This window comes from Sparus aurata, chromosome 13, assembly GCF_900880675.1.
Source record: "Sparus aurata chromosome 13, fSpaAur1.1, whole genome shotgun sequence".
NCBI classification, from domain to species: Eukaryota; Metazoa; Chordata; class Actinopteri; order Spariformes; family Sparidae; genus Sparus; species Sparus aurata.
In genome coordinates, this window is record NC_044199.1 from 35,587,162 (window position 1) to 35,604,661 (window position 17,500).

The 17,500-nt window shown below is 44.5% G+C and overlaps 1 protein-coding gene and 1 non-coding gene across 2 annotated transcripts in view; both read left to right on the forward strand.

Moving 5' to 3' along the window:
• The first annotated feature begins 6 nt into the window (after positions 1-6).
• Positions 7-17,500, forward strand: part of pof1b (POF1B actin binding protein) — a 32,278-nt gene continuing 14,784 nt past the window's right edge. The window contains exons 1-2 of the mRNA XM_030438495.1: positions 7-157; positions 5,077-5,148. Of these exons, the coding sequence (XP_030294355.1) occupies positions 20-157; positions 5,077-5,148 (210 nt within the window). The 5' untranslated portion in view covers positions 7-19. The remainder of the gene's footprint in view (positions 158-5,076; positions 5,149-17,500) is intronic.
• On the forward strand, positions 5,204-5,275 carry trnad-guc (transfer RNA aspartic acid (anticodon GUC)). The gene has a single exon. It is a non-coding gene; the product is annotated as a tRNA-Asp (tRNA).

Sequence of the window (17,500 nt, forward strand, 5' to 3'; positions counted from 1 at the left end):
ATGATCCAGCCAGCAGCAGATGATCCAGCAGCCCATGATGCAGCAGGTGGTGTCCCCGGTGTACCTGCAGAGTGTTCAGGGTCTGCAGGGTCTGCAGCGCCTGAGCGTCAGCAGCCAGGAGTCCGACCTCATGTACCAGCAGCAGAGCATGGTGGAGGTGAGCCCGGCTTCACATCCGTCTTAAAACAGCTGTTTTTTAAAGGGAGTCTGGCAGAGATGTTGGTGGGACCCCAGACAGAATGTTTAATACCTGCAGCGTCAGAGCTCATTTAACTTGGTCATGGCAACAGTTTACTGTCCTAACATAGTTTATGATTCAGCACACTTAAACTTCTGTTTATTGTTCTGATTTCCTTCTTCTTATTGTTATCCTTCATTGTTCAACAATCCTGGTTTAAAAATGACAATCAGATTTAATCCTGCATCTTTATCTGGAGTCTGATGTGAAGTTAAAGGATAAATTCACCCAAAAATATAAATCCTCTCCTCCTCCTGATGATATAAAAGTCCTCCTCTCCTCCTCCTGATGATATAAAGTCCTCCTCTCCTCCTGATGATATAAAGTCCTCCTCTCCTCCTCCTGATGATATAAAGTCCTCCTCTCCTCATCCTGATGATATAAAGTCCTCCTCTTCCTCCTCCTGATGATATAAGTCCTCCTTCCCCTACCTCCTCTACCTGATGATATAAAGTCCTCACTCTCCTCCTCCTGATGATATAAAGTCCTCCTCTCCTCCTCCTGTGATATAAAGTCCTCCTCTCCTCCTCCTGATGATATAAAGTCCTCCTCTCCTCCTCCTGATGATATAAAGTCCTCCTCTCCTCCTCCTGATGATATAAAGTCCTCCTCTCCTCCTCCTGATGATATAAAGTCCTCCTCTCCTCCTCCTGATGATATAAAGTCCTCCTCTCCTCCTCCTGATGATATAAAGTCCTCCTCTCCTCCTGATGATATAAAGTCCTCCTCTCCTCCTCCTGATGATATAAAGTCCTCCTCTCCTCCTCCTGATGATATAAAGTCCTCCTCTCCTCCTCCCTGATGATATAAAGTCCTCCTCTCCTCCTCCCCTGATGATATAAAGTCCTCCTCTCCTCCTCCTGATGATATAAAGTCCTCCTCTCCTCCTCCTGATGATAGAAAGTCAGTTAACATTTCTGGAGCTTCACATCAAAGTATGGAGTCATTTGATGTTTTGTTGTTTTTCCTTTTTAAAACAGGTCCCCAGCTATTACTTCTCAGAAAAGCTTTTTTTTTTTTGCCATCATGCAGTTTATTTCCTGTTAACAAATTAATCTGAGCAATTATTTCCCACCACATTTCAACACAAAGTGACTTCCTGCTGTTTGCATTCTGTCTCCTGGTGTTCAAACCATTTAAACTTCATCATCATGGACTCATTAAACGGCTTGTTTACTGAACAGAGTTTGGTGAGCGGCTGTGAAAGTCCGAGACCGGATTCCAGCCCGTGACCCATCAGCTGCGTGCTCTCTTCATTAGAGATAAAAACATTATTAAACGGAAGATTTTGAGCTTCGGTGCAGATTTAATAACGGACTCCTGTTGAACGTCAGCGTCCGTCTCGTCGTCGATGTTTCAGGAGCTGGTCAGTCAGAGTCAGTTTGAGAATGGGAGCAGGGACGTGTTGTGAGCAGACGTCAGCAGTGTCAGCATGTTTCCAACATCACGATGACTTATTGATTGTCACACTGTGCTCTGAGTTTTCACAGCCTGAGATCAGATGTGAATATGTGGATGTGATGGACGGGACGTGTCACACAGACGTGAGACTGAGCTTCATTTGAATCAGATTGTTTCACATGTGAGGGTTTGATGTTTGGTTAGTTGAATGTGACAGTAAACTGAATATATTTTGGTGCGTTAGCAGACGTTCCCTCGAGGCGTCGGATGTTGGAACGGCACTGTTGTGACATTTTGTAGACGGTTAATCGAGGAAAGTAAAAAGGAGAATCATCTGAAATCCTCATGTTTCCTGTCAGTGTCATCTGCTGTCTGTAAAACACAGAAATAACAAAAAGTAGAATATATAAAGGCTTTAAAACCTGAACTGTCTGTCTGCAGCTGTCGGGTGTCACGAGTTAACATCCACAGTCTTGTTGACTTGGTCTTTAATCGGATACGTCCTGATTAAACTCATCAATTTGCTCATTTAAGAAACTATTTCTCTGTAAGTTTCTTCCATGTCTGCTTTGTTTAAACTCATGCAGTTGACAAGTTAAGCAGAAAAAAAGGTTTAGTAGTGAAAATGAACCCTTTAAATCCTCAATAGACAGTTTGGTAACTAGTTAAAACTAAACGTTTCTTTACGTTTGTTAAGGTTGAATTTCCTTCACAGCGCTGTGCTGATGCTCTGGTTCAGGTTACAAAAACATCATGTTTGGATAAAAAAAATAACCGATTTAGTCGGCACATAACTGGCTCACAATGTCCCTGAACGTCTCAATTCGAATCGCCTCGTTTGTCCAACCAACAGTCTGAACCTGAAGACTCTTCATGGATTAATCGATTATTAGTTAAAGTGTTTGCCATCGTTTCCTTCCTGACAGAACGAGCTCCGCCTGTTCTGAGGAACATGAAACTCTCGCCAGCTGGTTTAATTACAGACGCTGAATCACTGCCAGGATGTAATGTAGCATCATTATTATTATTACTTATTATTAACTGTGTGGTCCCATGGATCAAACTGCTGCAGTCTGTCACCTGTTAGCACCTTCGCTAACAGCTCTGGTTTATCAGACCTCCTCCTGCAGCTGATGATCACTTCCTGAATGCTTTTATTTTCGCCCTCGAGATGTTTTACACAAGATCTCTGCTGCAGGCTGAGAACGTCTGAATGATATCTGCTCCTCTCTGTGTTAAGATACTCTTCCATCTTTCCTTCCTGTGCTCATCGTCCTGATCGCCGCCTCCTTCAGGATCACTCTGCCGTTCTCACGGCGTGTTTGATAGCGAGGCGTCGCCACACCCGGTCTGACTGTGCTGACGCGGCACACCCTCACTTTTAAAGACAAACACATTCTTCCACCTGGTCGGATCACCTGAGCTCTGTAAGATCACACTGATGTGGTCTGTGCGAGGACAACCAGTGAAATCTGTTACTGTGGAGTTACTTAAAAGATGCATTCAGTGTTTTGAAGTGTGTTGAACTTCAGTTGGCTTTAAAATGATGAAAACAAAGAATTTATTGACAGGAAATTAACTTTTTTTGTAGCTTAATTGATTTTATTTCCAATCTTGTGGGTTTTTCTTCAGGCAGAATGCACAATTTGAGGATGTAACCTCGACCTAAAGAGACTTTTTTTTTAGTATTTTCTGACTTGATTGATCAGTTTTGTAGAAAAGTGAGTGAAGGTAAATTGAGCAGATTCCATCGAGGAGACTTTTGATCCTCAGAGCTCGGCTGGTTTTTGTTGAGTTTCACTTGACTGGTCGACTTGCACAAAACTCTTACCTCATCTGAAAGTATTTCGACTGTTATTGGCTCTGCTTCAAATTTCGGTTTTGCTGATTACCTCAGAGTGACATCAGAGCCGGAGGACAAGCACCAACATCGTCTTCACACTGTCAGGAAGTTGTTCTGCAGCTTGTTGTCGAGGGAACAGAAATATTTTCCTCCTCATTCTCAAATCGGTGCAGAGTGTAAAACAAGAGTCGTGCCAGAAATGATCTGGCTGATAAACAACTGTTGACATTGTAGAACAAATTAAAGTTGCGTTGTATTGTGTTGTGATGGTGTGATGAGTGAAAGGAGACATAAATGGATCCGAGCGTCGGAGATGTTGACAGTCACATCCTTTCAGGTCGTGTTGTGCTTCCGTCTGAAACTTCAAGGAAGGATCAGGAACATCCGCTGACTATTTTTAGTCCAAGTCAAGTCTCGGTTCACCGAAGACGAGTTCAAGTCAGAGGAAGTCTTCGGTCAAGTCTTGAGTGATTCACAACAAGTCGAAGGGAAGTTTCCATCAGAGGAAGTCCTGAGTAATTCAAGAGGAGTCAAAGTCTCCAATTAACTCTTGAAGACAAGTCAAAGTCTAAAGTACGTCAAGACAAGTCCAGGTCGAGAGTTACTCAAGACAAATCTAAGTCAAGTCTTAAGACTATCTGAGGAAGTCTGAAGTCAGGTCCAGTCAAAGAAGGTGGAATACAACAGTCTGTCAGAAGGAGTTCCAGGTCCGATCTCAAGTTTTTTCGAGACGAGTCCAAGTTAAAGATTCGGATGCCGGCCGACCCGATCTACAATCCCAAAGCATCAGTATTTAATGAGCTGGAAATGAGACTCAACAATCTACTTTCTTGGACCTTTTTTAAAGCTCAGGTCATTGAAGACGAGTCCAGTTAAACTCTCGTGTCGAGTTTTGATTGAGAAGAACTCAGTCAGGTGTCAAATCTGTCAGACAAGTTTCAAGTTCTGCAGAAAAGTCTGAGTCAAAGTTCTTCTTGTTGAGTCCAAGTCGAGACTCATCACCTCAGTATCAGGTCAGTCAGATGAGAGGACTCCACCTGAAAGAGGACTCCACCTGTGAGAGGACTCCACCTGAGAGAGGACTCCACCTGAGAGAGGACTCCACCTGAGAGAGGACTCCACCTGAGAGAGGACTCCACCTGAGAGAGGACTCCACCTCTTCGGGCGTCTCCAGCGCCCTGATTCAGGAGTGCTACACATGTTTTTACTGGTATTTCTGAATCATCACCCACTTCATGATAATGAGCACATTTCATCATCGATCCTGAGTGAAACACTGCAGCTCTGAAACTGGACGACTCTCACACAGTTTATCCTTCTTGTGCCGCTTCATAAGAAATATTCAGCTCACAGATGAATGAACGTCCTCTTCTGACAGTTTAAACACTTTGTGCTCATTAATCCTTCTTTATTTTAACTCTTTCTTACATTGTCATAATTGTACACGTGTTCTGTGTCTATATTAATTTAAATATGAATTCATCTAAATAATCTCAGGTGCAAACATTGTTATTGATTTGGCTTCTCGTGGTTGTGATGAGGACGCCGTGTTTTCTGTGTCAGACGTTTATTATTTCCCGTTCTCCTCCGACAGTCTCAGTCTCTCTCTTCGGTCTTCAGCCAGTCGTCCAGTCCCGTCAAGAGCCCGGCGCCGAGTGCTGAGGAGGTAACACACACAGACCCACTATAGACACACACACTGAACACACACTCAGCACCAGTCCTCGTTAGTATAGTGGACAGTATCTCCGCCTGTCACGCGGAAGACCGGGGTTCGATTCCCCGACGGGGAGGTGAAGTTTTGAACAATTTCTCCCCGGGGGTAAATAAAGTATTCTGGTTCTGAAACACACACAAAGTACAAAGTCACGTCCCCGTGACGCGTCAGTGAAGCTGAAGTCTGGCAGCCACACAAGTATGTCCTTGATTCAGTGTCAGCCTACTGGAGAGCAGCCGTGTTAAATCCTCCTCATCAAAACATCTTTCTAACAAACACAACAATGGGTGCAAACAGGCGTGACCGCGGAGAACTGAACTTTTAACCTCAATATTAACACATTTTCTGACACATCAAGTAGAAACTCGGCTGGCTCTGACGCTTTAGGTCACACACGACATGAATTTGAGGAAATTGGTCTGTAACCTGTCGAGACAAGTCGTAGTTTAATCCCACTGTGTGAAAATGTCCCTGGCTGAAACACGTCTGATGCTCAAAACTGTGGAGAGTTAAATCTGGACGACACCTGCTGAACAGTTTTAACAGTCAGTCGTGGGCGCAGAGCTGAAACGAGGCATTATTGAAACCATGTTTGGTTTGTTCGTGGAGGAGCGAGACAAACGGAGCGCACACGTGATGTTCAGACTGCCATGTTCGTCTGCAGCTCTGTGGTTTATCAGTCCAGCGTGTGAGCGTCACTGCAGACTGGAGGCTCAGCAGGCAGATACACCTGGTACACGGTCGCTGTCCTGCAGTATTATTAGCTGTGAGGATGTTTATCTCTGGCAAACAGTGGCAGATTCAAAAACAACAAAAAAGGCTCCTGGACGGCACTTTATCATGTGTTATCTTTCATAGTGACGTCCAAGACAGGGTCAAACACACCTGGGACAGATGTGAATATTCCTGAGTGACCTGCCCAAGTGAACTAGTGAGAATCTAAGTTATCTTGGTGACTTCCTGTTGTTTGTAAGCGAGAGAGAAACTGCGCTGCTTCTTTACCCTCCACATGTTTGGATGGATTATGTGACTGTGATGTGGGCTGAAGCTTCTGTGTAGCAGCACAGTGCTTCTTTTGTTCTGGTGTGTTTTGATATTTTACCTCCATCGGATCATCACAGCTCTTTGCCGGCGACTTTAATGTGATTTTGATGATATTTGGATAAATGAGCTGAGCTGTCTCCTCTCCTCTGAACCGGATTTACTCTGATGAGCCTTCCAGTGAACCGTCACAGCTTCTGATTACTCTGGTTTGAGTAAATCAAACTGAGCCTGCAGGTTTGTGGTTTGTGCTCCCGGGCCAGCCGGTCCCGGTGATTAACGGTTTGAGGTTCAGTGTCGCAAATTAGAAACAAAAAGAAGTGAAACTTGCAGGAGGGCGTGTGGCGTCCATCTGCAGACACACCCAGCAGCATGAAACTCAGCATGGGAACATGTCGGTGTGTGAACGAGCAGCAGCTCAACAAGTGTGTGTTTCTTTTTCTTACTTCACCTGGAGACACACACACACACACACACACACACACACACACACACACACACACACACACACACACACACACACACAGTCACTGTAACAACAGCACTTTGTTCATAATCACAGGACCTTCAACTGTCGCAGTGCTGACAAACCACTGTGGGTGGTGTTGGATCGGGGTGTGTCGGACTTCCCAGAGGCCTCGGCTGTGGGCGGGTGCATTCCTGTAATTTAAACCTGCAGCGTCATGTATGTGACTGTTGTCAAAACAGGGAGGGTCTCTGATTTACGGCGGCTGATTGGCGGCACTTTAATGCCGCTTGTGTTGGCACGAATGGAGAAAGTTGTCAGTGACTTTCACAATTACTGGTTAATTGTCTGTTTGAGTGACAATCAGATCTGATCAGGTCTGAAATTCTGTGAAAGTGACGCTCCAAACATGTTCCTGCAAACTAAGTAATTGATTTTGTGTCTGTAATCATTTTAGTTTGAGCTCTCTGTTTTAAATATTTAGAAAAAGAAAACTGTCCCACTGTCGAGGCTGCAGAGATACAGTAATTAGTTTCTGACTGTTTTTATAATCAGTTAGTTCAGCTGTTTTTCAAGCAGGAATCTTAAACCCCGTCCGGCTTCTGAATGTGAGGATCTGCTGCTCGTCTTCCTCGTCTCTGACAGCAGATGAAGAGACTTTATGTTTTGAACTGTTTGTTGGACAGAAGAAGGTTAGAAGACGTCACTCTGGGCTCAGAAACTGTGATGATCAATCCATTATTTATGAAAATAAGAGTTAAATAGCTTTATAATCTATAGAACGCCACAGAGAGTCGGACCTGTCTGCTCAGGGGGATCCAGCTGTTCTGGTACCGACACCAGAACTGGCAGAGGAGGGAAACAACTGATGCCTCCAAACAGGCCGAGCAAAGACAAACACTGAAAGAAAACAAAGAGAGCGGCCTCAGAAAAAGAAAGAAAGCAGTCGTTCTGCTGCCACATGGTACATCTGATGAGACCTCCTGCTGGTGCTGGAGCTTTAACTGGATCAGTTCAGAATGATCATATATTTATTTCAGGATGAGTTCGGGACTGTTGAGGCGTTTTTCTGCTCTGAGTTGAAATCGAGCTGCACAGTGATCGTATCTTCTCCGTCTGATTGGACCTTGTGATGACGTCCACGGTCACAATCTAGATGTTTGACACGTGTGACGACATTTTTACATGAATGTCTTGTGAGAAAGTTATGAAGTGATGTCGTTTTACATCCAGAAGGTCAAAGGTCAGCTTCACTGTGACGTCATCATGTCCTGCGACAGGTTCTGGAGGTTCTGGAGGTTCTGGAGGTTACTCACCACCACAGCAGACGCTGGTTATAGTTGGTTATGAATGACTTGTTGTCAGTTGATTGTTTGGCGAGCCATTAATTCAAACATTCAGCCGTCTGTCTCCTGTTTGGACTCTCTGAGCTTTCTGACTGGTTACAGAGTTCAACATCCAGTTTGTCCAGTTTTCTCTTTATTGTCCTCGAACAGAAGAATCAGACAATAAAACAGCAAAGATCTCGTACAAACGTTCAGAACAAAGTGCAACAAATGAGACTCGGGATTAAAGAAAGAGACGAGCTGATTTATTTGGATTCAGTGCATTTACTGCGAATAAAGTAAATTAATATTTAAACCTGCTCCGCCCACTTTCCTCTGATTGAAACAGACTTTGACATTTGTTCATGGTGTGTCATTTATGTCAATGGAGCTTTTTGGTCGTAACTCTGCAGTTAAACAACATTTCTTTGTCTTCTTTGCCCAGAAACGACCTTAGAGACGCAGCTTAAGAGAGGTTAAGTCCTCTAAAAACACTCTTAGCATCGTCTGCAGTTGCTGCAGCCTCTAATCTGTTTTCTCTCCCGCTCACTCAGTGCGTCTTTAGACAGTGATCAGAGCTGTCAGAGAAGAATCTGTTAATCTGCTTTTCTCAACAAAACGTTCTTTTGATGATTTTGTGGCTCGTCGTGGTCGAAGTCAGATGAACCTCCCTGTGAACCCCCTCTGTGCTCCTGTAGGAGTGTTTCTCCACCTGCTCAGGATTGATTTATATTTCTCTTTATACATTTATTCATTTTTCAGGTCTCAGAACAGTTTCACAGCTCAGTGTTTGATTAGCTCAGCGTCACATTTTTTCTGTCCTCAGACGTTTTGGCGTCTTGAAGTTTCTCGTCTCACGACATGCGTGTGTAATAAAAACAGAGCCGCAGGTGAAGCTGGAGGAGCTGAACCACTAAAATATGTGTATATACACACACACACACACACACACACACACACACACACACACACACACACACACACACACACACACACACACCTGTGACTGACTGAGGGGTGTGTGTGTCCGGACTCAACTGTGTTCACCGTCACAGAGTCTTTGCTCGGTCGGGAGGTGACACAGGTGTCTGAATGTGAAGTGTAATTATGAAACGACTAATTGATCGTCACCACAACGCGTGCAGCACAGATACACATCAAGACACACAGATCCTGTCATGTTCTGTCACACAGCCGTGTCGGACCTCAGGTAGGTGTTCAGGTGACTGAGGTCATTAGTAACATGCACAGTGTGTTCCTGTTCCAACGTGGAAACTAACTGAAACAAAAGTTAGTTAAATCTAATTAGATTCCAGAGTGCTACCTTTAATTTAGTTTCAGAGACGTTTAGTTTTAGTCTTTGTTTTCTGTGTCGGGGTTTGTTGTGCTGTTTGCAAATAAAAGTAATTGATAAAAAAATGCAGCCAGTATTTTGGTTCTGATCCAAACGTCCTCCGTCTGTCATCACCTCTCAAAGTCCCGCCCACAACGCCATCTGATGAATAATCAGTCTGTCAATACTAAATCATCTGAATCTGCAAATTCCCTCAAGTTATTAAATAAATGTTGTGGATTGGAAGTATAAAGGAGGATAAGGAGTGAGGAAAAAGTTAAGGAAAGTTAAAAGTAGTTTCTGGTGGAGCTTCAGGTTTAGTCTCTGATATCAAACGTGGTCGTCACTTTGAAAACACGAACTGTCTGACCGTGTGTTTGATGCACAGGACTGATTTCTTTGCTGATTTCTGTACGTACGTCTCATTTATTAGGGGTCGATATTTTTGTTAGAGAATCCAGATTCACACGTTCGTTCTTGTTTGATGAGCATGAAACGACAACGCCAAGTTTGTTCTCGTGTTTTGTTTGGACCTTTTCACCGTCTTCTGACAGCGTTGACAAAACCAACGTGACGGATATACAAAGAGCTTCAGTGATCGTGTCGGGTGGAGGGTGTGGTCTAATAACCGGCTCTGATTCTCCTGAGACTCGTTCTCAGTGTGTTTTTATAGTTCTGAGTCCGACCACAGGCTGAAAAAGATAAAGACACATGCAGTTAAAACTGTATGAAATCCTCCAACATTAAAGAGGCGCCCTCAGTGATTGGCTGACACACGCTGTATGTTGTAGTTAAAGCTGTGCCTGCAGCTGTGATCTCAGGTGTACAGGTCTGTGCAGGCCGGAGATGCAGCTGTATGTTTTACATAGGAACAGATGAATGTTGTTATTTTCAACTTCCCTCTCTCTTGAAATATTAAATCGACACCAGAAACAAACAAACAACCGTCTGATCAGCTGCTTCCTCTGGTTTTCATTACGTAATCCAGCCGCAGACCTTCAGAATATGTTTGGTTGCCTGTTGTTCCATGTGGGGAAACGTTAACGTCGCAGCACACAGTGAGACTCGAGACAGCCGGCTGTTCTCAGCTCTGTGGTGACGGATTGGGGAACTCCTCTTCCTGTTTTGAGTCTTTTGTTTTTCCAGTTTGGTTTGGAAGAATTTGACCGACTGACGGTTCAAAACCCAGAGACATTTATTTTACATGGATTATAATAAAGTTAAAGGCAGCAGACCGTCACATAGGAGAAGCTGGAAACATGTAAAGATAATTAAATCATTCAAATCAGTAATCAAATGAGTGGCTCAGTAATGTCCTGTCATTATGTGATGACTGAGAGCGATGTCTGCTCGAGCTGGGAAGAAATTATTCTGACTTTGTGTTCATATGGGAACAACTTGGCACCAAATAGACAAAACTGTGTTTAACAGTTACAACCTTTAATAACATGTAACAGATTACATGTGAAGCCAAACTTGATACACAAACACGACTTTTGATGAAAGTTTCTAACAATCATCTGCATGTTTCAGCATCGTATGACGTCAGCTCTGCAACTGATCATTATTTTCATTGTCAATTAATCCAATGATTATTTTCTGGATTAATCAGAAGTTTGTCCTGTAAAATGTTAAAATCATGATATTCAGTTTACTGTCAGAAGTTGATTAATTGTCTGAGCCATCAGTGCAGCAAGTACACAGATCCCAAATCCGTCATTTTAGACATTTCTTGTGCAGGAATAACTCTCTCCATGTGTGACAGTGTGTAAATCATCAGCCTCCAGGAGGTCAGAGGTCAAAGTGCTGTGCTGACAGCAGAGTCGGAGGAGCTGAGAGAGGAGAGGGTAATGTCTCTGGAGCAGGTTGAGGTTCAAGTGTGATCAAACAGGACGGTTGTTGACGGACATGTTTGCTACTGCAAGGATGAAATTCTTGAGATTTTCTATTCACCTGCTCGTCTCACTCAAGCAGAATGACTCTGTAGACGATCTCTGACACACAAACGTGAAAGCGTTTCTTGCAGAGTAGTTTTTGGTTTCTTGTTCAGCTTCTTCATGAGAGGCCTCACTCACCACCGCAGGGTGTGTGGAGTATTCACATGTAATTATAGGCCTGTGAAGGAGGGCGGCACATTGTGGTGACGTGAGGACGCTCAATTTGATGTTTATTATGAGGAAATCTTTGTTTGTGTTCAGAAATGCTTCTGCAGCTTTAAACATAGAACAGCAGCTGGTTATGAAACAGTCTCAGTTTATTTTACCTGTAAGAAGCAAATAAGACCATGAGTGAGAAGATTGACTCACCGGGTCGGATTCCAACTTATCTGTGTTTGAGAAGTCATAAAGTAAAAACTGTTTTTATGGCTCTGCCTGAGGAAAGAAGCTGCTCTGTAGACTGGTGGAACAGAACTCAGTGTTTCATTATCGTCATAACACAGTTATTACTCTGACACAGTCACAGGTAGATATATTACCTCATACACATGCATCCTGCAAACAGCTGTGTTCAAGAGAGGCTGCAGAAGCCTCATACACATAAAATGTGTACAGCCTAAACTGAAATGTTACGCAAGTCTGCAACGTAAGGAAGTATGTCATACAACAAAGTGCACTGCGATGACAACGACAAAGCACACTGCGATCACCGCAACAAAACACACCGCGATCACCGTGACAAACACACCGCGATCACCACGACAAAACACACCGCGATCACCACGACAAAACACACCGCGATCACCGTGACAAAGCACACTGCGATCACCGTGACAAAACACACCGCGATCACCACGACAAAACACACGGCGATCACCGTGACAAAACACACTGCGATCACCGTGACAAAACACACCGCGATCACCACGACAAAACACACAGCGATCACCGTGACAAAACGCACGGCGATCACCGTGACAAAGCACACCGCGATCACCATGACAAAACACACCGCGATCACCGTGACAAAGCACACCGCGATCACCATGACAAAGCACACCGCGATCACCACGACAAAACACACGACGATCACCGTGACAAAGCACACTGCGCTCACCACGACAAAACACACCGCGATCACCGAGACAAAACACACCGCGATCACCGTGACAAAGCACACCGCGATCACCGTGACAAAGCACACCGCGATCACCGTGACAAAACACACCGCGATCACCGTGACAAAACACACTGCGATCACCACAACAAAACACACTGCGATCACCGTGACAAAGCAACCGCGATCACCACGACAAAGCACACTGCGATCACCACGACAAAACACACTGCGATCACCTCGACAAAACACACTGCGATCACCACAACAAAACAAACCACGATCACCGTGACAAAGCACACGGCGATCACCATGACAAAACACACCACGATCACCACAACATACACACCGCGATCACCTTGATAAACACACTGCGATCACCTCGACAAAACACACTGCGATCACCACAACAAAACACACTGCGATCACCGTGACAAAGCACACTGCGATCACCGCGACTAAACACACTGCGATCATCTCGGCTAAACACACTGCGATCATCTCGACTAAACACACTGCGATCATCTCGGCTAAACACACTGCGATCATCTCGACTAAACACACTGCGATCATCTCGACTAAACACACTGCGATCAGCATGATAACACTCACTGTCAACTGAGCCTGCTGACTTGTTGTCATTCAGTTTCATGCAGCTCAGGATCGTCTGTGCTCCGGCTGCTCCACCTCCTTTTGCTGACTCTGAAGCTGCGGACTGGTGGAGTAAATGAGTTAAAGGCTGGTGGTGTAATCTCTGTGTTTCTGCACATGGTGCTGTAGAGTTGGGACATCTCTTCAGCTTGTTTTGACTGATTTTATGATTTAGTTCTGGTCGTTGGTTGTGAAAGTGGAGCCTGATCCTGAGTCTGTTTGTCTGTTTGTCTCTGCATCATCAGTCAGTCAGACATTGTTTGTCTGTAGGCGATTAATCCTCATCACCAATTTTTGTATTTGAATGGATTATGTTACTAGTTGCATAATTTATATTTAGTAACTGATCACATTTCAGAGTACTCCACCTCAACCCTGTGGACGCAGTAGCTACGTGGAGCAATTTGTCAATAAAGAAATCTGCAGATTTGTCACTAGTTCAGTGGATTTGTGCCAATTTTTCCACATAAGTCGTAATATTTCTGCATATTCTGAAATAATCAGATGCTGCTGTGGATCTGAAGTACTACATCCAGCGATGATCTTATCTGGAATTTGAAAAACCAACCCTGGATGACAGTTTCAGTGTGACCTCAGATGTTTCCTGCAGGCAAACAGGCGAAAAGAAACCTGAACCACACTTCCTGTTCGGTTTCATGCTTTTGGTTTTCTGTTGTCAAACAAGAGAAAAACTCTGCCGGTGCAGGGAGAATACTCGATACTGTTCTCGTAATCAAACACAAAATGACTTGATGAGGCGTTTTGTAGAGCGCAAACACACACACACACACACACACACACACACACACACACACACACACAGACACACACAGACTCACACTCACACACACACACACACACACACACATACACACACACACACACACACACAGACACACACAGACTCACACTCACACACACACACACACACACACACACACACACACACACACACAGACTCACACAAAGAGCCTGTGTGGTAAAATGAGTCTTCTCTCTCCAATATCAACAGCTAGTGTTACAGAGCCCTGAGAGCCGGGCTCACACACTGACCTACATTCAAACACACACACACACACACACACACACACACACACACACACACACACACACACACACACACACACACACACACAGGTGATGATGCGGTATTGAGTTTTGGGTTTCGGTCCTTTGGGCCTTTCAGGAGTAAAACTGAGCTCACTTTGATTTGGACCGGTCTGTGTTTGAGACTGGACCGAGCTGTTTTGGACCTTATCAGCGGTTCTTTCAGGTGAACCTGATGTTGATCTGATGTTGTTGGATGTTTCATCACATTTACAGAATGTTTACCCTCCAGGCACAGAGATGAACATCTTATCTGCCTCACAGTGAAGAAGGCCGATAGCAGCATATAAACAACCTGAGCTGTATTAATGATCATTCAGCATGATGTCATCTATTGATTGATTGTTTTGATTCGTCAGAACATTCTTGACTTTGAAATTAAAAAATGAAAGTTTCCAGAGTCAGGAGACAAGCTTCACCAGACCGACAGTTTAAACTCCAAAAACTTTAAGTTAACAAAGATGTCAAAGACAAGTTTATGTATGAAACACAATTCAGACTCGAACATTACATTAGAATACATTAACAACAAGCAGGAAGACATCAAGAAACAAAACATTAAGACAAGTAAGCAGAAAATAGACGAGGTTTAAAAGAGACGAGACAGAATAAAAGTCACAGTTCAGTTCAGAGTCTTGAAAGTCTGACGAACAGAACGGTTTGGATCTGAAGGACCAGACCTGCAGTCTTCTGTCAGTTTTGGTTCATGATAACTGAACGCTGCTTCTCCATGTTTAGTTCTGACTCCAGGGACAGAACCTGATGACCTCAGAGGTCTGGATGGATCAGAAATAGCAGGATGTTGAACTCTGTGTAAAGATCTGAGAACTGTGATCTACTGTTGTGGTTCTTGTTAGGACTCAGTACAGAAGTCGAGTCTGCTGCAGATAAATGAAAGGACAAGTTATTTATCCTGAATATTGTGAAGGTGACCGCAGGCTGACTGTTATTGTGTTTGTGAGTCCACGATGACACTGAAAGAGCAAAACGGCATCATCTCACATCTGAGAAGCTGGTACCAGACCTCAGAGGTACCAGACCCCAGAGGTACCAGACCCCAGAGGTACCAGACCTCAGAGGTACCAGACCCCAGAGGTACCAGACCCCAGAGGTACCAGACCTCAGAGGTACCAGACCTCAGAGGTACCAGACCTCAGAGGTACCAGACCCCAGAAGTACCAGACCCCAGAGGTACCAGACCCCAGAGGTACCAGACCTCAGAGGTACCAGACCTCAGAGGTACCAGACCTCAGAGGTACCAGACCTCAGAGGTACCAGACCTCAGAGGTACCAGACCCCAGAGGTACCAGACCCCAGAGGTACCAGACCCCAGAGGTACCAGACCTCAGAGGTACCAGACCTCAGAGGGACCAGACCTCAGAGGTACCAGACCTCAGAGGTACCAGACCTCAGAGGTACCAGACCCAGAGGTACCAGACCTCAGAGGTACCAGACCTCAGAGGTACCAGACCTCAGAGGTACCAGACCTCAGAGGTACCAGACCCCAGAGGTACCAGACCTCAGAGGTACCAGACCTCAGAGGTACCAGACCCCAGAGGTACCAGACCTCAGAAGTGTTATAAGATACAAACACTTATTTATTGAAGGAGAATTTAGATTTTCAACCTGCTTTAATAAAATCATGTGTTACGGACTCTCTGGAGACGACCTGATGAGATGTAAGAGTTCTGACACGGTGCTCTGTTCTCACAGTGCTCACACACTTTTCTAGGTCAGCTTCACACACACACACACACACACACACACACACACACACACACACACACACACACACACACACACACACACACACAGACTCAGCAGCAGTGTGAGCTCAGTGGGTCTCTGCAGGAATGTAGCGTCTGCAGCTCAGCTGCATATTAAACTGACTCAGAGTCGACCTGAGGTATTTTAGTGAGCCCTGAAAATGAACAACAACAACAGCAGCCACACTGGGGAAACAGAACCTGTGGACTGGATTTCATGATGAGTTAGTTTGGACTGTGAACACACGTTCTGATGTAGTTCAGTTCGTCCTTTTGTTTGTCTGTTTATCAGGAACTTTGTGTTGACAGACGATTATTTTGGTGAAACTTCAACTTTCCTCTTGACCTAAACTTTGTTCCTTGTCATTTTGTGTGTGTGTTCACGGGTCTGAGGATGATCCCGGGTGTTTGTGGAGACCCCCTGATCTTTTTGTAGCATCACCATGGACCGAATTTAAATGATGACGATTAAGTGACATCGAAATGAAAAAACAACAACAGAAAAACGACTTATTACGAAGACATGCAGCCATGTTTGTAGTTTCCATCTGCTCAGTGACCAACACTCAGCTGATGTCAGTGAATAAAGAGGCCGTGATGACGATGATGTCACAGCAGACTCCTTCAGGTCACTGTTGGCGAGTTGTTTTGTCTCTTTTGTTCTGTTGTTACTGAAGAAGCAGCAGAACTTCATGAACATGTAGGATTAAGAAATTCAAAATCTCTTTGGTTTTGATTTCACTTGTTAAATGAGTAAAAAACGTTTTTAATTCTGACTTGATGTTGGTGTGAATGTGTGTCGTGGCTGACGTGTGCAGGTGTGTGTGTGTGTGTGTGTGTGTGTGTGTGTGTTGATAGCGAGCTGGTTGTCTCGGACCTGTTCTGTGTCCGGACTGGTTCAGGTATGTCTGTCGGCTCGACTCTCTCTCTCTCTGCAGGAATGAGAAGCATGTTTCTGCCCCGCGGCGCTGACACAGCCTCCTCCATACCGTCACATATGTGCACTCCGTCACGTTAGCGCTGCTCTCTTCACGCTCCGTCTGTCTGCTGCGTTTAAGGTGTAACCACAGAAATAAAGATCCGGCCGTCACCTTTGAGCTCTGCAGGATCGTAAACCAAACTCCAGATTAAATCACAGTGTTTTACAGCAGCCACACAGGGCTCCACTTCACAGCCTCGCTCTGAGTCATTTCAGTTATTTCAGTTATTGATTACTGAACCACTGACACCTGGATCTGTTCCCTCTACAGGTGTGTGGCCATTTATAGTGTGTAAAACATGAAGGCTGCCTTTAGTTAGTGTGTATTTTCATGTTGCTCATTCAAATTTTATGTTTTTTTATTAAATCTATTACAAGCGGGTTCACCAAACGATACAAACACAGTATTATACTTTTATTGGTCAAGAAATGTAATTCAACTGCAGCCCAGAGTTACATAAGACGGCTGCTGACTGGATTATTGATCGACACCTCGTTTGACCAGTAAGAAGCTTCTCTGCCCGCCCTGTGGCCTGAAACAGCCAATGCGTGATTTAATAAACCGGAGACTCGCTGCTT